This window comes from Taurulus bubalis (assembly GCF_910589615.1).
Source record: "Taurulus bubalis genome assembly, chromosome: 4".
Classification (NCBI taxonomy): Eukaryota; Metazoa; Chordata; class Actinopteri; order Perciformes; family Cottidae; genus Taurulus; species Taurulus bubalis.
In genome coordinates this window covers 13339695-13364320 of record NC_136592.1, presented here as the reverse complement: position 1 = coordinate 13364320, position 24626 = coordinate 13339695, and the positions used below count along the sequence as shown (strand labels likewise).

The 24626-nt window shown below is 40.7% G+C and overlaps 1 protein-coding gene across 1 annotated transcript; it reads right to left on the bottom strand.

Moving 5' to 3' along the window:
* Positions 1-1739: 1739 nt before the first annotated feature.
* Positions 1740-24626, bottom strand: rras2 (RAS related 2). The gene is made up of 6 exons (XM_079217027.1): positions 24499-24626; positions 4635-4722; positions 4254-4356; positions 3017-3125; positions 2457-2575; positions 1740-1874 (listed from the first exon to the last, which is right to left on the bottom strand). The coding sequence occupies exons 1-6, from the start codon at positions 24598-24600 to the stop codon at positions 1787-1789; spliced, it is 609 nt and encodes a 202-aa protein (XP_079073153.1). The 5' UTR covers positions 24601-24626; the 3' UTR covers positions 1740-1786.

Below are 24626 nucleotides of genomic sequence, written 5' to 3'. Positions count from 1 at the left end.
TAGCATTTTACGCTCTGAGCTGGCGGTGAACAACTCAATATATATCAATATATTCTCCATTGATAAGGCCCAACAAGAAATAACATTCTTTGTCACATCTGGGTGAAGAATTTGATTTAGTAAATTTGGAGCAAACAGTCATCCTCAGTTTGAAATAATTAAGATAATTAAATATCCCTCTTTACATATATACACAGCTATGCTGTGAATGTGTATTCACTTATAAACATATAAAAATACTTGTCAACTAGTTTGATAAGAAAATAATGTATAAAAGTAGAGTAGAAACATTTAATCAAGTCCATTACTTCCATCATCTGATTTTCTTGTTGTTTATATGACAGGATGATGATATGAAAAACAAACTACAGCACTTCATTCATATGCCCAAACAGAAGTACATAAGTGTTTTAAGTCTGTGGGGTTGAAAGCTCCACAGGCGGCAGGTCCGGGTGAGTTCAAGTCCCATTGGAGATCGACTGTTTTACGATGTGCATCTCAACGCTTCCACTTGTCCTGGTTTTCCAAGTGACAGATCATTGGGGGTGGAAAGTAATGCAACATAATAATTAAGGGACACAAAAAAATACATTGTCACTGATATTATTGGAATGATATAACAGTTATTTGATCTAAATCGTAGACTAAATGTTCGACAGAGGAGATTCATTACATTGGAATGATCTGAACTGAGCTCTGAAAGCTTCTTGATTTGCAACAAATTGATTTGATGACATTACTTGTCAAGAGTTGAATGTAGAGCATACAGTGTTTTGATCTGAAATCATGTTAGTTGTCAGAGATTATACAATGTGCTACGAAGAAATGTATCTACTGCTTCTAAGAAATCTGATGTCCAATTTCGACTGAACCGCCACCTTCGAGGAAATAAATTCAGACACATTTGCTACTTTCAGGTACATTGATGAGATGGCATAGGATAAGAAGGCTTCAATCTATAAGACTTTTGAAAAAATAAAATACAGTAGACACTTCATAGTTGAGATGAAAGCCAAAACCACAAACAAAGAAGAAGAAGAATCCACTGCAAAATGCCAGAAAGGTCTATCATTGTAGCTTTAAGGGCTGTCTAGGCTTTATATATATATATATATATATATATATATATATATATATATATATATATATATATATATATATATATATATATATATATATATATATATATATATATTCACTTTCATATATATAAAACCAAACTCAACCTCACACACTGTACTGTGGTGATTTAACAGATCATTAGAAGTACACTTTGAAAATCACAACAAATATCACACACGTACAGTAGCAGATTAGCACATGGGAGTAAAAGGTGGATATGGCACGATATACACAAAGCTTCATAAGATAATCTCTCTGCTCTGTCCAGACGCTGGAAACTAAAGAAACTCATTAACATTCTGGATATATAGTTTTCATTCAATCTCGGTAGCAAGTACAAATGTCACTACAAGGCAAGAGAAGTCCTTCAGAGTACAACACATTAATTTGTCAGGCTGATTCGGAAGGCAATGTTTAGTGTTGGGACTCTCTCGTGTGAATTAGATTACGGCTGAAGGTAGAGTGGTGTTAAAATTTGGCATTGTCAGTTGTCCATAGTGATGTCCTGGGGACAGCACTTCTTGGTCAAAGTATCTCAGAAAAGGCTGTCTGAAGTCATGCACGAGGAGAAGGCAGCGGTCAGTCATCCACTAAGGATGGGATGTTAGGCAGAGTGGGTGGGGTGGTAGAGAGCAGCTGCATGAGTTACAGTGATAAGGCCGCCTCAGACGATCACACAATGGCAGCCGCTCTTGTCTTTCTCTTTTCTTGTAGGTTCGGGCGAGGGTGGACATTCCTGCTCTTGGAATTTCCTGGGAGTTGGGAGAGAGTAAAACTATCATGATACACTGAACTGTGTACTTTTGTGATTTCGCTTTTTCTTTTGTTTAAAACACAAATGACAGAAACTGAGTTTTCAAACAAATTTAGAATGGTTTTGTTTCTCTGAGATTTCTGGCAGTGCTGTTTTAAATCTTTTCTTTTTATCTCTCTGGCTCAAAGTGGGCAAAGGGCAAATAATCACATCTTTACTCCCATTGAGAAGTAACATTTGAGTCAAAACGTGATGACATTAGTGGGTCATGTTGCCAGGCGATGTCGAAAAAGAAATCTGATCAAACCACACACACAGTCTTGATGAGGCAGATCAGAGTTTTGTTAAGCTTTTATTAAATATTACATCAAGATTTTTTTTATTAAAAACTTAAAGTTTTATTGTTGTTTATTTAGTCTTTAAAAAAAACAAAAAATTCATTCATCAATAATCTTTTGGGGGATCCCATGTCTTTATTAACAGCTATTGCACGAGTGCCCGAATGTTCATCGTTCTTGCTTTTGCAAATGTGAGTCGCAGAAAGGACACAATGTTGAAGTTGCATTTATAAATCACCAACCTGATTACTCTAACCAGCTCGTGGAAAGCCTGGTCTACGTTCATACGGATTTTGGCTGAAGCCTCCATATATGTGACCTTTAGTTGTCTGGCCAGCTGCTGGCCCTCTTCCTGGGTTACCTGAGGCAAAAAGAAGGAGAGAATAATGGTGGGCTGAAACCTGAATGTAGTGTTATCTTCAGACATGTAGAGATGAAGCAGTGAAGTGGAGTTGCAACATATGTGCCTGTGAGGCTTGTTTTCACCATAAGGGGGTAGTGTGGACTCACTGCAGGAAGGGAGGAGCAACTGCTTATCAACAGGCAACATTCATCATTTCATCACACACTCTTTTCTCTCCATCCATCCTCCCCTCCTGACACCACCATTTCTACAGAATTACTTTCATGTTTTCACTAACATCCTGCTGTATCTTGGCAGTAAGCTGCAGCTGCAACGCTTGCTTCCACTTTTAAATGTGCAAATGTTAATCCTCCACTTGATATCATCTCTTCAGATGATCAAACAGGGTGAACGTTTGTCAGTCAGTGGGTTCATATCTCTGCAATCTGTTGGACTTACTTGTCTCTGTTGTTCCAGATCTGCTTTGTTTCCTACAAGGATCATTGGGAATTCATCTCTGTCTTTCACTCTGAGAATTTGTCTTTGGAATTTGTAGATTTCTTCAAAGCTGTAAAACATGTTACATGGCGTTATGTGAAGTTTTCCACACAAACAGGTTATATAATGTTTTTTAATGGGTAGATGCATACATTCATCTAAAAATGGCCATGTGTCCGACATTGCAATGTAGCTACACACAAACACACCCAGAAGTTGGGGTGCTGCCGCTGTGGATCAAAATGAAGGGCTGAACACGTCAGCAAATAGAAAAAAAGAGTCAGCCACACTATTACAGAAACATACAATGTGTTTGTCTGAGGTTCGCCTCTGTGCACTGAACTGACCGTGGTCCCACTATAACATAAAAGACCATGAGCAAATTAGAATGTCAATCTGGGAGGGCAGAATGCAGAATGCAACCACAGCCCAGGACGGCGTTCCAGCCACGGGCCCGCAGACAACTTGGTGAGCACATAGTAAATCTGGAAAGACTTGACTAATATAAATGGAGGAAGGAAAGGCCGTTTACTACATAAACATTGGGAGGGGGTTGTGGGTTGAGGGCAGCCTCACTGCACACGAAGACAGGGAGGATGGGGTTTAACAGAAGAATACTATATGAGTGTCATACAACAAGGTGACCGGTGATCAGATAGCTGTAAAATCACTCAAATCTCTGGAATCATCTAATTTGCAAGATTTCAATTAAATCAACCCCGATTTTTGAAACTATTATTGACTTGTGTTTCTCCTGCAAAAGTCTTTACGTTCAATTACTATCTCTATGTAGAAGTTTCTATTGGTAGTGGCAGAGTCTGCCATTACTTGCGGGTACCGGACATATATTTGGTGTCTTTATTGTTTCAACAATAAAATAAAGTTTAAAATAAGTTTTGCTGCGCAGCAGGCCTCTTACTCACCAGTTGGTTTAAAGTACACAGATACATTAATTCAAGAGAACAAGGTGAGGGAGGAATGTTAAGAACAAAAGAAAATGACAACAAGAACAACAGCAGAGTGGGTCCGGAAGTACAAACGGCAACAAGTGAGAGTATCGGTGCAAGATGTATGGTTTTAGTAGAGCGAGAGGCAGAGGAGTGAAAGAGAGTGTGTAGTTGTGAACAGTAAACAGAGATGAGCAAACAGAAAGAGAGAGAAGTACACTTGTAGCTGTGACTTTACACATGTCACTCACCTTCCTCTGTCAGTGACTGAGAAGACGAGGAGGAAGCCCTCTCCTGTCCTCATGTATTGTTCTCTCATGGCTCCAAACTCTTCCTGTCCAGCCGTGTCGAGGACTGGAGGGAACACACACACACACACACACACACACACACACACACACACACACACACACACACACACACACACACACACACACACACACACACTATAACTTCCAGAAAAAAATTGACTTTTGCCTTAAGTACAATGTGTTAGAACCATACAAATAGACTGTATTGTTTAGTCTGTGTGTGTGTGTGTGTGTGTGTGTGTGTGTGTGTGTGTGTGTGTGTGTGTGTGTGTGTGTGTGTTTGTTTTTTCTTGTCATGTTTGTTCAGCCAAGTGCACTTACTGTCAAGCCTGGCCGCCCTTTCGTCAATCACACACTGCTTGGTGTAAGAGTCTTCAATTGTGGGGTCATAGTCGGTGACAAAGTAAGACTGCAGGAGAGAAAGAAGAGGACAAAAGAGACACTGTGAATATGGACGGAGTCCATACATTATGTCTGATTGAGACACAAGCTTGAGGCCAATCAAATACCAACTGGATTCACTATATACCGAGTACACTGCGGTGAGTGTGCAAGACACAAACATGCTTTGCTGTTCTATACTGACAGGAAATGAAGCAATACTGGCCCGTGCAAAAGGCAAATCAAACTGAGACTTTCGAGTAACACTGCCAATTATACTTAAAGAGGCAAAAAGAATTTTCGGAGAGGGGTTTGGGTGGTGTTCCTGTGGCTGTTTCACCACCATCCACAATTATTGTTTTGCAGCTGTGAAGAGACTTTCAATTTTAATTTGTGCATAGTATGTCCACTGCCAACTGAGTACACTTTATTTTGTCACCAGTGTCATCACAATATACTGGAATCTTGCTTAGAATAAGTGTGCACCATGGATTTGGGAGACAGAGACAGAGACTTAAAATCAGCTGGCTTCACAATGAATGGATATAAGAACAAGCAGCCACTCTGTCCTTGTGTTTTTGGTTACAACAGCACTGCCGTAATGACCTCTACCTTTACAACCGCACTGCAGACAGGAGGTAAACACACCGTCTGTAGACACTTCATGTAAATAAATATTCCCTCACACAACAACCAGTGCTTAGGCTGTGACAGCATGCTGTTTTTTTGTGCCAATAACACATTTAGTAGATGTTTCTTCAGTTGCAACGGTCACACCACTCACTCCTGAAGGCTTTGATGCCTTCATTCTGGGGCCAATATCTGGTCTCCTAGTAACCTAAACTGGAAGGGTGGGGCCTGGGGGCAGGGAGCCGGCAGAGGAGGAGTCATGCATTTTTTACATTTTTGCCATGTTTTGTAGTTCTCGCTCTGCTCGGGGACTAGTTAAGTGGTGACAGCTGAGGGGAGAGCTCACGAGAAGAGACAATCCAGACAAGATCCCCTGTTGCCCTAACAACACGCCAAATTAAACTTGTTCAACTTATTGTAGATTCTTTCCTGTTTATTTATAATTATTTTATTTTACTATGTGTCTCTTGATGCTATAATTCTGCAATTTCCCCACTGCGGGACTAATAAAGGATTATCTTATTAAACTTTTACATTTACAGACGTTTGTGTGTCTATTTGCTGTTATTGGGCAGCCGGGGACCCAAGAGTGACACTGTCACATTTCATCGGAGTCTTTAAGTAACATATTGAAAGCTGACCAGGAATAAAGAAGCCGGTAAATGACGACCCTAATTACAGTTAGATGAATCTGGATGACCAATACAATAAGCTGAGTTTATCTTAGAACGGATAAATCATCAGTATGGACTTATACAATGTTGGTTGATAGGTAACAATTAGATCTAGTACAGAAACACCGTAAATATATTTCAGGTCATTAAAAAAAACACGGTACTGATCATTTTCTCGACTATTCGTTTTGTCCGAAAATACTTTCACCCAGTCCAAGGAAATTGTCCAAGAAAAGTTAAAAATCTAAAACTATTTCCTATCATGTATGGCAAAGAAAATCCTCGTAAATCCTAACATTTGAGAAGGCGGAACCAAGAAAACATTTGCTGAAAAGTTGAATTGAAATTGAATGATAAACTGTTGTAGCTTTATCAGCATTACATTACATAACTCCTATCCAGTGCATGCTATATCTTAGTCCAAATAACCAATTTCATGAGATTGAAAACGTTTATGTTGTGAGCTGATATATTATCTTCAGATCTTTTAAATATCAAATATCAATATCAGTCATAGCTTCAAGCTCTAATTTTAATATGTGAATGTTTGTGATTCCAACTCATTGTCTCTTGCACATAAACACTTTATTCTCACCTGCAGCTCCCTGTTGTTGCAGGAGATGCAGGTAATCTCTCCTACTCGTTCTGCAGCCTGCTGACCTGTGACACAGATCAGTAATACTGATTACTGTGTGTCCTAGAACAAGCTCCACTGCACTGCCAGTGTGCCTTCAGACTACCAGACAGACACAGAAAGAGAAAGAGAGAGAAGAAAACGGAGCTGCTGGTGTTTCTCATCCCTCCCACCACCAGTACTGCCACTCTCACAGCCGTTGCTTCAGCACGTGACCTCAGCTTCCCGTCAACCTCTTATTCCTATTCTGTCAACCTCGGGCAGCCGCATTGAGCGCCGCACTCCTCGGGCTATTCCTCCCCTCCCTCCCACATGCGTGGTAGTGTAGCTGCCTTGCGCTCTGTTCTGGCTGAGCTGATTCTCTCAAAGTTGTTTCCCGTGATAGATGAGGCTGTTATGCGTTGCCAGCAGCACCAGAGCCAGCACTAACAGGGCAATGGGCTGGGTGAGGGAGTGCAACATGACTCAGAAGGACTACCAATAACTATGTGACATAAGCCAGCCTCAGTCATGTCCAGTAATATATAAATCCTTATATTAGTCTATGACTTCATCAGATATAACAGAATGAATCATGCTCTATGAGTCAAGTAGAGCTGCCCCAAGTTCTTGGGGAGCAATAGCACCCACACTCTACTCCTGCATCCACAACCTGCAACTAGGGCGGGGTATCAAACCTCTGTACTCTTTGACCACTGACCAAGAAGTGAAACCTGCCCTGAAAGTTAGATTTGAGTGTCAAAACATTGCCCATTTTATAAAATTTTATTGCGGCAAAGTTCTTGTATGGCTGTTTTTGTTAAGTAAGACAACATTTAGTTGTTACATGCTGTTACATGCAACAACACAAAGGGTTAGAGACATGTTTACATTTGTACTGCAACTATTGATCTGCCTTTTTGTGTATTTTTACAATTAATAGTTCCATTGTTTAGTTTATAACATGTCCAAAAACATTTTAAAAAAAAATCTCTCGTTATTATATTCCCTAATTTCAGTGTCATATTTACATAATATAAGAAAAATCTCAGATGTTATCCAACATATTTACAAGACAATCAGTGACTTCAGTGTACAGGTACTGAGGGGCAGACAGATTCCTAGACAGATTTCTATGAAATCAAAGGTGTGACCCCCCTGTGAGTGTCAGCTGTCATAAGGAGACAGCTGACACTCACAGAGGGGTCAACAGCTCAGATCTTAAAGTGTGTGTAGTTTACGCACACACACACGGTTCAATACACAGATGGTCCACAGTAGCCTGTGTGCACTAGATCTTAAAATATTCACTACTAAAAGCCCTCTTCTCATATAAATTATCCAAGTGCACTCACCATACGGCACAAGTTGAGGCATTTACAGCAGAAGTGTTCTGCAGCAACTTTGCAAAGCTGAGATAAATTCGTGTTTAAACAGAGCCAACAACATTGAGCAAGAAAAAACTCAAGCTTCACTGTAGCAATCATTAGGCCTGTGCTGACATGACCACCATTGTGGCTGTGTGCATTTGTGAGCTGTAAATCCAGGTTAACAAACATCCTTTGAGTTTCTCCTGTGCTAAAAGAAAATTGTTGGAGGAGTACACTGTACAAAGAAGCACAATTACTAGATTAAGAGAACAAAGTAAAACAGAAAGAGAGAAATCCAAAAGTGTGCAGAATTAAGCTGCAGCACAGTTTAGATGTTGGTGGCAAGGTGGGTCAGGCCACACTCAGCCCCGGTCAGCTCACCAGGAAGGAAACTCCACCTCTGCAGCAGGCAACTGGCCCGGCCGAGCCTTAGGGTGGTGGTGATGTCACAGACGACATGTTCCCCTGCCCTGCCTACCTACCAAAGTCCAAACCTGTCACTCAGTTTGCCTCTGGCATTCCAGCCATACATCTCAGCCCACCACCCAAACGCAGCACATGCACGCTCGTACCAGGAGACATTAGAGGCCTGTTTTCATTATTTTAGACTAATCAGTTAAACATTTTGTCAATAAATAATACTACAAAGTGCCAATTTCCAATTTCATGTCTTCATACAAGCCTGTCCGAACAACAGTCCAGTTCCCAAACAAATTCAATTGACAATTATGTATAGAGGAAAGTATCAAATTGGCTGTTGATAGAGTACCTGTGGATCGACTATAGACAAATACTTAATACACACTGAACCGTCAGTGATGCATTTAAAGACAACTAGAATTGGAACAATCTTTGCAAAATGGACCACAAAGATAGCATCAAATCATTGTGTCTTCCAAACTGCCTCCTCACTATTCAATTTGAAGTATCAAATGCTGTAAGTGGTCATAATTTCAATTTGAATATATTTGAAGCACCTTCTCAGGTTTCTTTTTAGCCAAATGCTCTTCAGTCGAGACATAAAGCAATGAATCCTGTCTGACTGCCAGTTGCCAGCCTCAAGGAAAAACAAGAATGGGGTGATACGTGTAGGCGTGTAATCAACATCATGCTTGCACTATGCACCCACTTCCTCTCCACAAAAACAGCTTTACGAAAACTAAATATAGATCCCTTTCCATCTCTGTCTGTTATCCTACTTGTTTGGTTAGAGCCGCCTCTTTGACTGTTAACCAGTATAGCATCATTAACGATACAGGGTACAAAACCACAGATTCGGCACCAACGCAATAAGAAAAGAGATTTCCACCACCACCACCAAAAAAAAAGAGAAGAAAAACCTTCACCAATTAATTAACAAAAACACACAGCATCTAAAGAGATGAGGGAGAACCTGATGGCGCACCTACTAGATTGTCATAATTAGAGGAAATGCTGAGCTAAAACAAATAGCCATCAACACGGTTCAGTTAATTACCTTCCGCATAAGGCCTGATGTCCAAGGAGAATTCACAGACTAGATTGAATGCCATCAAATTATTCTAGGAAAGATTCTGTCAGCATCTGCAGATTTATAATATTCCCCAACAACCTCCTCATTCCAAACACCAACACAAATAAATAAATAAATAAATAAATAAATAAATAAATATATATATATATATATATATATATATATATATATATATATATATATATATATATATATATATATATATATATATATATATATATTATTTATTGCAAAAGCCCATAAATTCTACAAAAGATTTTTTTTCCATTTGGAATTGTGGAAGAAACAGAGATCTTATCATATTTTGACAAAGTGCCAGAACTTTACTCAACTTGAGTTCTCGATAACCCGAGGACACAGCAATACAAACTGAGACATCAGCACCAAGAAGCTGAATAGGAGTGGCCACTACAAGAAGCTGTGTGTGTGTGTGTGTGTGTGTGTGTGTGTGTGTGTGTGTGTGTGTGTGTGTGTGTGTGTGTGTGTGTGTGTGTGTCTAGTTGACAGGTGAAACATGTTCAGTGGGCCACAGCCAAGTGCAGCAATTTCAATGAAGGACACTAACGTCTGGTGCCTGCCAGGTCGCATTTTTTGCGAAACAGCAGCAGAGTGTGACAGTTTGTGATTATCCGTTTCTGATAATAACACATCATGCATACATTCATCAAAGATGTAAAGTGTAATACATATTCCGGCCTGTCTTTCTTTTCATGGTTTCTCTCTGACGATATGATTCATTTAATTGACTTGATACATTTTTCTAAATATATATGCTTCTTTTGTACTTTTACACTTTCAGGATAACTCAATTTCTTGATTAACTAAGCACCAAAGCAGTGTAGCATGGAGCATTGTTTAAGAAAAGAGAAATTTAACTGGGGGTATCTGTGTATCACTCCCTGTCCCCAAACTAGCAGAGGTTTCACCTTCGCCCAACCTCTTGGGTTGCACACTGGACAGCTGTCGGTAATCAAATAGCCACCAAGAGGGTTTAATGTTAAACAGATGGAGGTGAGGACCAATTCCTTCGCATTTTTACACCGTCCGTTCTCCTCCATCATCGCCGCTCTTCCCATGTTTCACAGGGTTTCACACAAGTGGCACAGGAATTTGTGTGAGGGGCATTGTTTTGTTGAGTACTTAGAGTGCTTGAAGTGAGAAATAGTGGAACAAAATAAGTGAGAATGCAAGGTTTGAGGGGGAGGGAGACTGTAGGCAACATGGAGAGGGAGAGCGAGAGGAGAAGAGGGGGAGGGAAAAGCATTAACTTCCTGGGGAAACACCCACTTTTCCCATGAGCTCATACAAACCAGAAAGGTCACTGATTCAATACCTAATACACACAGAGAGAAAGAGAGCACACAATGTGTCCACTGCCTTAAAAAGGGCCACCGGGGAGCATTCTGTTAAAGCTGGGAACACTTGAAGACTGTACACATTACTGCAGACAATGACTTGAAAATAACAAAACATTTTTAATTGACCCTATTCCTTTTTCAAAAGTCTGCTGTAAAGCTGCATGATCGTATCGCAGGTTCAACACCCACCGTGATAACACATTCATTGAATGTTCCCAAAAGAGAATGCAGTCTGGGTGTAGCACTGAACCTTGGCTTCCAGCCGAATTAAATGAACCTATACTCATCACTCCTACAAGCTCTCTTCCTCCTAATGCGGAACAGATCAATAGCTTGTCCGTTAAATCATTCCCTTGTCCTTAAATGCCTGACGACCACTGAAACGCTGCCCCACAAGTCAAACCATTGGCATAACTCTTACATCAATCCAGTACGATGACCTCACTGGAAACACAGACCCTGCTACTCTTAAGCTGACGGATCATTCAATTTAAATGATAAAGAAACAAAAATGATGAGCAACATTGCAAAAACAAGGTGCAAATTGTCAAAAAAGAATTAACAATCCATTCAAAGAGTCTTGCCAATCAGTTAAGGGTAATTCTATAGTCTTTGGACTTTCCGGTGGCCCGTGCATCTACACAATTGTTTTTTAATCTGACAAACAATTTCCCAACGAATCTACTCATCGTTTTGTCTCTAAAATATCATATAAAGACAGGCAAATGCTCACCATAATTGCCCAGAGCCCAAGGTTGTTTTATCCTACTAGATATTCAGTTTAATGTCATATATGACAAAGACAACCACCAAATTCCTACATCTGATTAGCTAAAATCAGAGCGTTAACATTACTACTTGCAAAATGACAGAAATTACCAATTAAAAATCATTTCGGATGAATTTTCTGTTCATTGGTTAATCGGTTCATTGACTAATTGGATCAGCTATAGCAAATGTCTTAAATTAGATTTTGTAGTGCAACTCCCTGGTTGGACCTACTGCACTTCCAATGGCTTTGCACGAATGCAGTTTTTTAACGCAGTTGAAATTGAGGTATTGAGTTAAATATCTCTGCTATATTTACCATACATCTTCACTTACAAAGATTAAGAATTTGTAATGTATTGCCATATTCCCTGATCCTTGTGGTTAAGTTGCAGATTGAAATGTCATTGTTACAGATAATAGTAATATCCAAACTACTTATATCTCTGTATATATTTATATCTATGAAATAGCATGAGCATTTTCATTTGTTGCCATTAATCAAGCACAACTCTGCTGGACTTGGACATACTGGTGTTTCACAATAAAAATAAGTTACATACAGTATGTGAACGGTCCAGCTAGCAGTAAATTGGGATAGCACTCATGCAGAGAATAAAGCAGAGAATAAATGTCCCACTAGTGAACCCCCAGCTCTCTTCTAACCTCTCTGACATTAAGACTTCAATCGCCCTGCTAAATATCAATGTGTGCTGGACTCTGAACACTTTTGAACCCACACAAAAGACGCAGAATCAAAGAGGTGGCCTTTAAAGACCTTTTTCCACCTGATCACTTGGCTCAAAGCCGCCTGTTTGCCTTTTAGTGGTCACACTATAAACTATTTCTTTATCTCTGTTCCATAAGAACACTTTGTTGAATTGTAAGTGGAGACCTGTGCAACTAATTTAGAAGCCCACAAACTGATTAAGCAGAACAACACAAAGAGGGAGCACTGTGTGAACCGCCCTTATTGTTCTAGGTGATCATGTGACGGCACTAATGTTCCCCTTCCCTGTATTATGCCTACCCTAAGCCCGGCCATTGGTGGTTTATCAATGCTATTTTCTTTAGGGCCCTTCCTTGCTTAGAAAATAAAGACATATTTTGATAAGAGTTACTCTCTAAAAAGACATGGAGATTCCCACCTGACTATATTTTTATCTAGTGAATCCTCATCAATGCTTGCTTTTGTGGAAGTGGTAAAACCTTGGCCCATGTGACAATGTATCAAAATCACCAGAAATTAAATGGGGTAGAATTTGAGGAGAACACAAACAAGGCAGTGACAGAACAGTGAGCAATGTGGCAGTGAAGTTCCTGTAGTCAGGGAGTGAGGATTATAATATAAACAAAATACAGTAAAAGAGAAAAAGCATAACATGTCACCCAATAAAGCTCATCGTCATTCTGACTTTAAGAACATAAAGTATGCCGTGATATACCGATACTCATTGTGACCCACCGGCTCAGACAGTATAGTGTGTGTGTATGTTTTTGTTTCATTCTTCTTCCCCTGCTCGTCTTGCAGCAGAAGTAGAACTGCACATGCTCACATCAACAAAGCTGTACTGTGACGGCTCAGTGAGTGGACACCAGCTACTGCAGTGGCTGTGTGGACAGAGAAACTACTGTGTGACTTTCAAAAACCCATTCAAAGTCCCTCAACTGAGTGTGGCTAACAGTCTGTAGTCTTTGGTTTTCAGGAATACCGTATGACAGACCGAATAATGGGATGCGGATCAGTGCTCAAAATGAAGAACTCCTGGAGAATTTAAAGATTTGGTTGACCAAATAAAATAATCTGTACATAAACAACAACAACAACAAATGACATATTACACCATAGAAAGTATGTTCTACTGCTACCTACTTTAACATGATCAAATAGCTCCCAAACACTTCAAAAAAGATTAAACTGTACAACACCTGCAGAAATGTATTCATCTTCTCCACCAACTCCCCTCTCTCCTCTGGTACAACTGCTGAGTGTGGATTTCTGCACCAGTGTACTCTGCTGCAGACTATAATTCTTAGCATGGAGTGATATGTCAAAGGAAATGGGGCCACTAACTGGCATCATGTCAGACACACAGCAGAATCACTGCTGTGTGCTTTTAGGCCAGCAGATCCTACAACACAAGCAGCAGAAATGTTATTACTGGAGCAGGCAACTTCTCATAAACCACGCCTAATGGACACATCTTTATCCCTCTGACGCTTCCTCCCTGTCTGCCCAGTCGCCATCATCAAAAGCCATTTTATTTTAAGAGAATGAAGGCAAATACAGATGGGGAATGTTTATAGCTTAACTATAATAATAAATACATTAATGCAGATGCAGGATAGGTCACTAAACTCTTTGATGAGTATGACAATGATGTCAATCAGATCTTAACCCAATGGAGGTGAAGCTACCCCGAAGGCTTCTGCTGGCTGACGAGTTTGGTAGATTTAACTTTTAAAAGACCAGCTTGTCAACAAGGTGAGTGTCTTGTGTGTGTGTGTGTGTGTGTGTGTGTGTGTGTGTGTGTGTGTGTGTGTGTGTGTGTGCGCACAGGAGCCTGAGCTCTACATGTTTGAACTAGCATCTCGAGATGCCTGGCTGTCAATGGACAATGTTTTGGTTGGACATACTAAACACACTTTTTAGGCAGCTGTTGGCGTGTGCCAATGCAAAAGTCTGCATCGGGCTTGCCGACACCAACTGGTGCTGAAAACAGTCACATTTGCTGCATGAGTTAGATCCGTATAACAGTCACACAACAGCTGTGTCGCTGACTCAACTGAACTCAGATATTGCTAAATGTATCCACTTGTGTACCTGATGCTTACTGAACATCCTCTCTGATTACGATCTGTTGTCTTATCAGTGGGACAGAGATAGAGGAGACAAGTCCCACTTGGTCATTCGCACTTTTGGACAGCGCGTCGTGCTGTACTGTCACCTGTCGAGGGGCTGTCTCATTCCATGCCTCACCTCCCCCTGATGGACAGCAGGTGCCCCGCAGGCCTCTGGGCGGTGTCTGCATGAGATGTGCCAAATGTTCACCAGCTGCCTGGCAGGCAGGCAGGCAGCTCAGGGCCCGGCATCAGCGACAAACATAGTCATCTAAAAAGAACCATTCATTGTGTTCTATCAACTAAGCTGCAGGAAAAATGCCTCTTTTGCATGTGGCACATTACAGGAGGCAGTATTGCTTTAAATAACAGGGCAGACAATGTTCAAGAAGGGCCGCACTATGACAAACACCATATATAAAATCAACAGTAGCATCAGTAGTATGCTGAATAAAATATAGGCTTGTCACAAGAAAAGGTGGACATGAATTTGGAATGCTAAATGTTAGATGGTGGTGGGAGTGGGTTGCTAAAATCAGCAGCATGTCAGTTTCCCATAGCCAGAGTTGTTGTTATATGACTCTGAGATGCGAGACCTGATACTGTGGCCAGTTATTCTGAAACAGACAGATGTGTGAATACAGAACAATAGCCAAAAAACAACACGGAGGAACCGGCTGCCCTCTCTGTCTGTCTGACTATCTGAGGTGCAGTGACCGGAAAACAACGAAGGGAGATCACAGGTGAATGGGATTTTTGTTTTACCGATCAGAGGGCAATGTTACAGTTAAAAGTATGCATACACAATTGTTGTACTCCTTATATTGCTATCACAAAAAAAAAAAAATTATGTGACAAAATGCATAAAATGAATCTCCAAAACACAAATTTGGTTGCAAGTCATATTTAGCACATACTGGTTTTACACATGTATGGCATTGTGTATGTTACATTTAGGATTGATCAACAATCAAGTTGTAAAAGAGAAAGTTATTTCTAGAAAACAACAACTGAATCTTTATCATCTCATCTATATAAATAAATATTACAAATCTTTATTTTTTTTCATTATCTCCAATAATAAAGAAAGTAAACTAATAATACCACCAACATACTATACAAAAGCAAGCATGCCTCCTGAAAAACTTAAATATTTAAACAATTAATAACTCAGCTAATAGCCACCAAAAATGTATTATGAACTGAAAATAAACTGAAATACAATGATACAGGAAAGAATCTTGGCATACAACCTTTTTGTTCTCAATCTGACCTCTTCTACCACAGTCTGATACAACTGGCCACTGAACAGCTCAGTGGGATACTGTGGGGATTAGATGGGTCCCCCAGGGTTTTCTACAATATAAATTTATAGAGAGGAAACATTGCTTTGATAGCGTTAAGACATTTCACCAAGTTGATAGGCTGCACAAGTGAATGTTGTGCAAAACAAAGCTAAAACACAATAGATACATATCATTAGGGATGGGTATCGTTTGGGTTTTTTCCGATACCGGTGCTAAACCGATACTTTTAAAACGATACCGGTGCCTAAACGGTGCCTGAACCGATACTTTTTTATTGCCAAGGCAATTTTTTTTTCTTCAAATTGAACAATATATTAACTGTTTAAAGTATACTATAGATATAAATAAATAAATACATACGAAATATACTTGACTTCAAACTACAGCTTCAAACCTTTTAACTTCAAACTATAAACAATATATATTTAAAAAAAGAACAGACACAAGCATCAGGTGGCCTGATGGGATCGTGTGCAACAGAACTCAGACACTGTTGGATCCTAAAACTGCTGCTTTACTGGACTACACGTCATCATTAATATCAACTGGAGAGAATTGTTCCAGAAAGCCGAGGATGGACGTTCAAAAGCTCGTGCTCGTGTCTCCAGCGATCTCTGTGTGCGCGCGCTGTGAGTGTGTGTGTGAGCGCTTGAAGCCCCGCCCCCCTTAAGCCCCGCTCTGCATGCAGGCAGACAGAGAGCAGAGCAGCGAGTGTGCTCTGATCCGCGCTATTTTAATAATCGTTTTTAGCGTGCGGGCACCGCGCTACCTTTTTAGTATCTATATACCGTGCAACTTTACAGAGTAGTGTAAAAAAAAAGTATTTAAATCGGCTCAGGCACCGGAAGGAAGCACCGGAAGGAAGCACCGAAATCTGCGTTGCTTTTCGGTCCGGTAGGTACCGGACGTGTTGGAACCGGTGCCATATTGGCACCGGTTCTCGGTACCCAACCCTACATATCATCTTCATCCACTGGCAAGTGGACAAGTTGACTCACAGCCTCAAGAATGCATATTAGATAACTCTATCATCAGTATACACACATGTTTTTAGTCTATGATAGATAGATAATAATTCTCTGCTCTTTTGATCGTTCCTTACTTCGTGACTTGTACACACATGCCTATGCTACAGTATTCATTAGCATTATCTTCTTCGTACCTGTTGCAGCAGATAGAAGGAGAGAGAGATAGGAGTGGCTCAAATCATCATCTGATCTCAGATCTGTAATGGTATGGGTAACATTCTGGGTCACAACTTCGCCTCCAGCTAACAATTTGGCTTTACGAGAAGAGAAGATGCTTCACAAAAGTGGTTTCGACTTTAAAGAGCATCCGATCACGTACACCCATGCAGCTTATATTTATATTTCTATCTCATCAGCCTCAAAGACATTCTTTTGATATGAGCTTTACAAATGATAAAAGCTCACTTGAGTTCCTCTGGAACAGTTCTCACGTGGAACTCCTCTGTTGCATTCAAGGCTGCTTATGAGTCAGTGTCTGCGTGAGTTAGCTGGAAGGACAAATCACAAAATCACTGGCATTTCTCTCGGCTTGAGGAGGGCGTCATATGTTCTGTCCTGTCAGATAATGAACATGGTAAGGCCACAAGTCAGATAAAGTTCTTCTTTTACTGAAGGAAATTATTGTGTAATATAAAGTAATTCCTTCTTTGAAAAAATGGCATTATAAGTGAGTTTATAAGTTTGGAAAAGCAAAACAGAGAACTAACAAACACATTGCAAACAGACATACAGAAGATGTGTGCAGAATGAGGAAGCACACTCACAAAGAAGGTGAGTGGTATCTATTGTTTTTTTTTTCAGTATTGGGCTGCGTGTGTGTGTGTGTGTGTGTGTGTGTCAACTTTAGTAAACATGTGCAAAGGCCACTAAAAGTCACACAAGAAACGGACATAAAGTGAAGGTGAAATGTTTGCGTAAAGCCATTTGTGAAACAGTAAATCTACTCGTGTTAGTTCTTCTCATTGACAATGGATCCTTTCTACTGTGAGCATGACTATAAATCACTGGTACATACCGACCAAATATGCAATAATCCACTTGCCTCACGTTGTATTAACGTCTTTATTGTATGTTAATGCTATTGCTGATGAAGAGCAGTCTCGCTCCCTGGATAGTCATTAGTTTCTCATTAGCTCGGCGCGAGAGGGATGACCTGCCAGTCTCTTGAGCTTTCCCAGATGGTTGGGAGTGTCTTTAAAGATCCTTTGGCATGAACATTCCTATGGTGTGCTGCATGGCATTTTGCCAGATTCAAGCAAATAATCTCAGCAACGGGATTGTATTTATCCATGCATTCAAACAAGCCAAAACTAAGATGAAGCCTCAATAGAAGCCATGCAGCAATGTTCATCACATCCCACTATTCAAAAGTGTTTGATCGCACAAAGAGTATACTGATTGGACATTTCATTATTTCTAATTAGTATCTAATTATCCATGGATGCATGGAATTTGTGGATGAAAAACTGTCAAATTTGTCCTCAGGGTTGCACTGGAGGAAAGACCATGGGGTCAATACAATCAAAGGGGTTTATCTCCCCTGAAGCATGAGTGTACATTTCACACAAGCCTGCCCATAACATTGTATGATATTGTCTGTCAGAAGCTGGCCTTTTTTGCTTGAGGGTGGCCCAAGAGAAGAACAAAAAATGGTTCTTCCACTGGGGAACAAGAATGTGCTCAGTATATTTCATGACAATCTACACATTAAATTTAGATATTGCTTATGCACACGTGTACGTTTTGGTTTTGACAGTCACCAGAGTCTGATAAAGAGCCTGGTGCTTACCCAGAAATACAAATACTATAACAGGAGCTACTTGGTGTGCAAATCTATGCATTCTAACTCTGACAGTCACAAAAAACATTAGGATCCCCCCCACTGGGAACAATGAATAATCATGGCAAATATGAAGTAAATGTGGCTGTACTTTGCTTTGGCAAAGTGTTGCACAGACAATATTGCCAGCTTTACACCCTTCAACCATCCGTAAAAAGAAACAGGCTTTCTAATGGCGCTATAATATGTAGTGATGTGTCTTTTCGTGTCGAGGCTTCAATGCGTGTGTCGAGTAATCCAGGTAGATTTAGGCTTTTGTCGATGACGTATGTGGTGACATTCGAAGCCTCGCGAGCCGGCCGTACCACGTGACTGTGAAAGGGTATTTTATAAAGCAGGCAAAATTGTCTCAAAAAGCCCAGCACTGTAGAAAAGTTCTTATTTTTATAAAATGAATAAAACGAACACATCAACATGGACTAGCGGAGCTGAGGCTCGAACCACTGATCCTCTGATTGGAAGACAGGTATGCTAACCACTGACCCAAAGTCACATCACAACCCTCTCTCCAATTAGTTTCCAATTTCACTTTGACCCCGCCATTATATCATAAAGACAGGCACAATATTAATAAGTAAATAATTATTGTATTGGCGTCACAAACATCATTCATTCAATTCAAAGCTTCACACACCAAAGCCATAATTAATATAATAATTAATGTATATATTAATATAATTAAGTATGTACATTTGCATGGTGACATCTGAAAAAGAGAAAGACAGTCATAGAAGTAAAGCTACAGCAGAGAATACAAGATGGACAGTTAAGGTCAATATGCCAAACATGTTTTCTCATCACAGCAGAGTCAGTCCTTAAAAAACAGCAAGATAAACTTGCATTTGAGGTGGATTTTAATAGGTCGGTGCACATTATCAGACCCCAGCGACGGGCATATCTGATCGCGTTTTGGTTTAAAGAGAATAACTGTGTCTATGATAGCAAAAGCTTTACAATCAATAAACCGTTTCTTGAACCCTTCTATACAAGTTGGCAATGAATTCCAGGCAGCCCTATTAAACATAATCGTTTCTCTTCTCAATCTATACACAGCTTAAGTTGTTACATTAACTTTTCATAAGGAAACCAAAGAAGAAAATTATATAAAATGACTGACTAAACGCAGCACAAGAATGAAACAGGTTGTGGTGGTGAGGGGAAAGAAGGCAGAGACTTTGTGGCACTATGCTCAAAGCAAGCTAGCTATTGTTTGACATGTCACTAGGTTTTCAATGGAGCACACGAACATGGAACAGATATTAATGTGAGTGTAGCACCAGCTTCTTCACTATATTGAATCTTAAAAAGAAATGGCAACTACCTATTATCAAATGATTAAGAATGCTTTGCTTGTTGACTATGATATACACACTAGATACTGAAACATGCGGAACACAAGTCTTTTTCTTTAATTTTTGTGCATGCTTGCTGATGTTGCCAACCGGATGGATGATTCATCAGCAAAATGACTGTGAAATCATTCACAAAAATAGTCTAAAGGAATTGTTTGTTTTGTAAATTTTTGTATAAAAGTCACTGCCCGCAATTTATAGAAATGTAATTGTTTTTCCCTATAGGTGACATGGTGCTGATAGGTTTTGCTCCTGCATCTTTAAACAATTGATGTTTGTTATTTATATATCTACATTTATTTTTGTTAACTTTCTGATAAGAATTCATGTTGTGAAACACAAAGAGCCTATTAGCTCTCGATTCTGCTCTGTGAGAAATCAACAGGTGACAAAGCTAAACAAACAATGCACTCTCATCACCTGCCCTAACAGACACAGCTGCAAGCCCTACAGTAAAAAAGGGCTTAATGTCATATGGTTCAATCTTCCGTTACAAAGAAAATATATTACCTCCCTTAAAGGGGATGAAGGAGCGCCAGTCAGAATATAAATGGAACTGTTTGCCCTCAGCTATATGGCATGTGACATATCACGGAGCCAGACAGAAAGCAACAAAACTGCTTGTGTCCAAAAGTGGGTTAAGAGTATATTGTGTATGCCGTTACATACAACTAAGCTTCTAAACTAAATCCCAAAACACACACGCACAAAAGCATCGCTGCAAACACTTTGTCTAACCACCTGCGGCTGTTTCCGAGAAATTCACATGAAATGGTGCTCACCACATTCAACAGTACTATTACTACCACACCTTGCCTCCACATGCCCAAGGAAGGCTGCGCTTCCAATTCATGTTTATTCTATTGAATTATTACTTATGGCAACATTCCTTCCAAATTACCTCATATCTTAAGTAATCAAAAAATATGTGAGATATGTGGAAAATGAAGTAGGAGTACGAGAGAAAGAAAGAGAGGGGTCACCTATGTGCTGTAAATCCAGCTGAGGTCCCACAAAAATCCTCAACTAATCTGTCTGGACTTGATCAGATATGATTCTGTTCTCTCGTGCATGAATCCTTCAGTGCCCAGGGCCGCCACCACTCTAATATTAGTAAGCATGTGAGCAAGCAGTGCCATGCTTTTCATCCAGCAATCAGAGCACACAACATCTCATTATAGAGCTGTTTCATTCCAGTAGCATCTTTGGTTACTCTGTGTAAATCAAGTCTGTTTTTGAAGTGCCATTATTTTTGAGGGGAAAAAACAACCTACAGACATGCACGCACGCACACACACGCACAAACACACACACACACACCCCACATGCAGCCTTCATATGGCCAATGTGAGTCATGTTTTCCCTTACTTGGGATGCTTCCTCCCTTCCAATCGTCATATTTAAAAAAAACACGGTGTTCCACAACTTCGGTCAGATGACTCAATGTTATGTCATCCCAATGCTATCTCAGCTTGAGTCAACTGCTTGGCATTAGGGCGGCCAGCAGCACCCAGGGACCTGCCACTGTGTTTGTGCTAGCGACATCATCTTATCGTCCGACTCCCTGAAATCCCTGGAATCGCTGAAATCCCTGCTCCAGCACAGTAGTCGTCTCAGACTCTGCTCAGCACCCTCGTGATTAGCACTGGGCTTTGAAGCTCAGTACGTCTGAGAAACCACTGAATGTGCCCAAAAGCATTGGGTATCAAAAACTTTAAGAAGTTGGAATTAATCAATTCATAGTCTTGTTTACTTATTTGATCAGAGGTTTTTATGGCCAACATTTTTGTAGGGCTGCTTTTGTTAAGACAGCTTTAGTGCATTGAATAGTTTTGTATGTTTGATAATCAAAAATAGTTTTGATGTCAGTGCCAAAACTCACTTATTGGCTACAGTTATTGACCTTTTTCAAATAAAGCGTGAATCACAGACTTCTCTTAAAATGGTTTCACTCACTCACACTCACACTTTCTGGATATTAAAACTGTCGGAGCCCCTCTCCCATATGAAGGTAGACTGCTTACAAAACTACCTCATAGAGCCTATTTTTGCTAGCCTACCGACAATAGTAACTCCTTACCTACTTGATGACAGGCTATCAATTGGTAAATTGTCTACTCTTTTTAAGTCATGGATTTCATGGAAACCGTATCCATTAGAAAGCAAATACTGTTTGAAGAAAAAGTGTTGCAACAGTGTTTCTCAGAAGCCGTCGCGAACCAACCAAGTTTCAAAAAAAGGTTTGGGGGTTATAAAGAGACTAGCACTTGCGGTAGCCCCGCCTTACTGAGATCAGTACATACAGGAGGCCTGGTCTAAATGGTCAAATGTGTTCAATTTGATAACAACTGTAAAAAAAAAAATAGTAATTCTGTAATCACTCTTGTTCAACTACTTAATATTTTTGGCAAAACGCATGACACTGAATCCAACACTGTCGAGAATACCACTGACACACAGACACGCACGTAGCTTGGGCGATTCAGGAAGCAGGTCATGCCATACAAAACGAGAAGGTCCTAAGAGCTACTGGAGAGGGACTTCCTTTTGCCAAAGAGCCAAATTCCACATGGTACATGACCGTTAACCCACCCAGACGGACTCAGACCCCCCCACCCCCTCAACACCCAACATAGTTCTTAGCCTTGACTTCACAGTCAGCTGTTAGGTCTTTCCCCTTGGCAAGCGACTTCTAGAAACTTCTGACGAGGATGCACGTTGCAGTCAAGATCTCAATCTCTCTCACGGCACTCGGTATGCCAGGAAATTAACTGTGGGTCACACTGAATACACAAAGTGGGTGTAAAAAAAAAAATGCCGGTATACACCGGTACTCCTTACTGTTTACCTCCCAGATGAAATGTATTGCAAGAGCCTGATATAGACAGCTTGATAATATGTTCTTGTGTTGAACTCACACACCTGGCATAAATAATGTGCTTTAGGTCACTCAAGAGTGGACTTTTGAATTAGTTGAACATTGTTGTGGCTGTCCATTCATTTGGCCGGAGACTCCTTGGTGGAGGCAGTTTAATTAGCATGTAAAACCATCTTAATACAATGATAAATCCATCTTTGCTTGGTCTATATGTGTTAACTTTAAGAGCCAAGATCAACATGACATGTTTTTACTTTTAAATTGTGGTATGCACTACAAATGAGGAACTTCCCAATTCAAATATTAGGGTTATATCTATTATAGCGTTACTGACTTCAGGTCAATAGGCTATGGCAAAAATCGGTGCCACAGCAAGCCAATCCCTTTTTGCTTGGTATGCAGTTAATGAACTTTTTGAACCCACCATTAGACACAACTCCCCCCAACACACACACACACACACACACACACACACACACACACACACACACACACACACACACACACACACACCCATGTGCCATTGTCTGACAGTGTGGAGACATGCAGCTGCTTGCAGTCTGATCAGTAACACACTGACACGAGGGGGAAACACAGAGGGCAAAGGGCAAAGTTAGTCATCTCTGTCACATCGCGCGTGCGTGCGTCCGTGTGTGTGTGTGTGTGTGTGTGTGTGTGTGTGTGTGTGTGTGTGTGTGTGTGCGTGTGTGTGTGTGCGTGTGTGTGTGCTTTCCGGGGCTCAGCTTTAAATTAACTGTTATGAAAGCCTGGAAGGTCAAAGCAAGGCAGGGTAAGTCTGCAGTGTGCTGGAATGCAACCAGGGATAGAGGGAGGTAACTGTTTACATGTCTTTTATACGTGACACAGGTGAGTTTTAAAGTAAAAAGGATGATGACGTTTAATCTCTAAGAACATTTACATTATCGTACTACTTTGCCTTCAGTTGCTCTTCTGAACATAAAAGTTAATCATCTTTCAATGGACATGTTGTGCTGCTGTTGCTTATTATACTTATTATACTGTCGTTCAACTCTGACGGATCTTCTCTGTCTAGTTCACATATGCAGTTTGGTGTGTCTAAAAATAATAATAATAGTAAGTACCTTTGCTCTCTGTGAGGGCATCAGTACTCAGATGCTATTTTTACAGGGATAGTGAGTTGTGTGCAACTTTTCTCTGCACCGCCACAGCTTTAACACTTCCACCCGAAACTCTTTCTGGCTCGGTAGGCCATTACAGACTCAATCTTCGCAGGGGCTCGAAATACGTTGCTGTACTTTAGAGCAAGTTAATAAAAACGGGGCAACTCGGGAGCTCCACAGACCCACTTCTCTTCCGACTAGCGGCTGTGAACTGCAAAGTGGAAGTGGAGCTCTCAGTTATTGTCGAGTTAAAGTGACAGCCGTCCTTCCTCGTTTTATTCCCACAATACGTCTTGCCACCTCTCCCCAACGTCTCCTAACAGCCCCTCGGTAAATAGTTGCAGGCCTCAGCAAAGTAGTGAAGCAAACAGAGCCCGGTGCCCGCTGACGGGGTTCCCGTGTCTGGCCTCCCCAGTTCTTTCGCCGTGTTTTCGGCTAATCAAATCACGGCCATGGGGCTTAATTCAGGGGAAGGGTGCACGCTACTGACCTGGATAAACTGGATAGTCAGGGCTGATTTCCCGACACCGCCGCCTCCGACCACAACCAGCCGATACTTCTCCTGCACCGAGCCGTCCTTCCAGCCCGCCATCGAGGACACTTCGCTGCGCTCGCCGC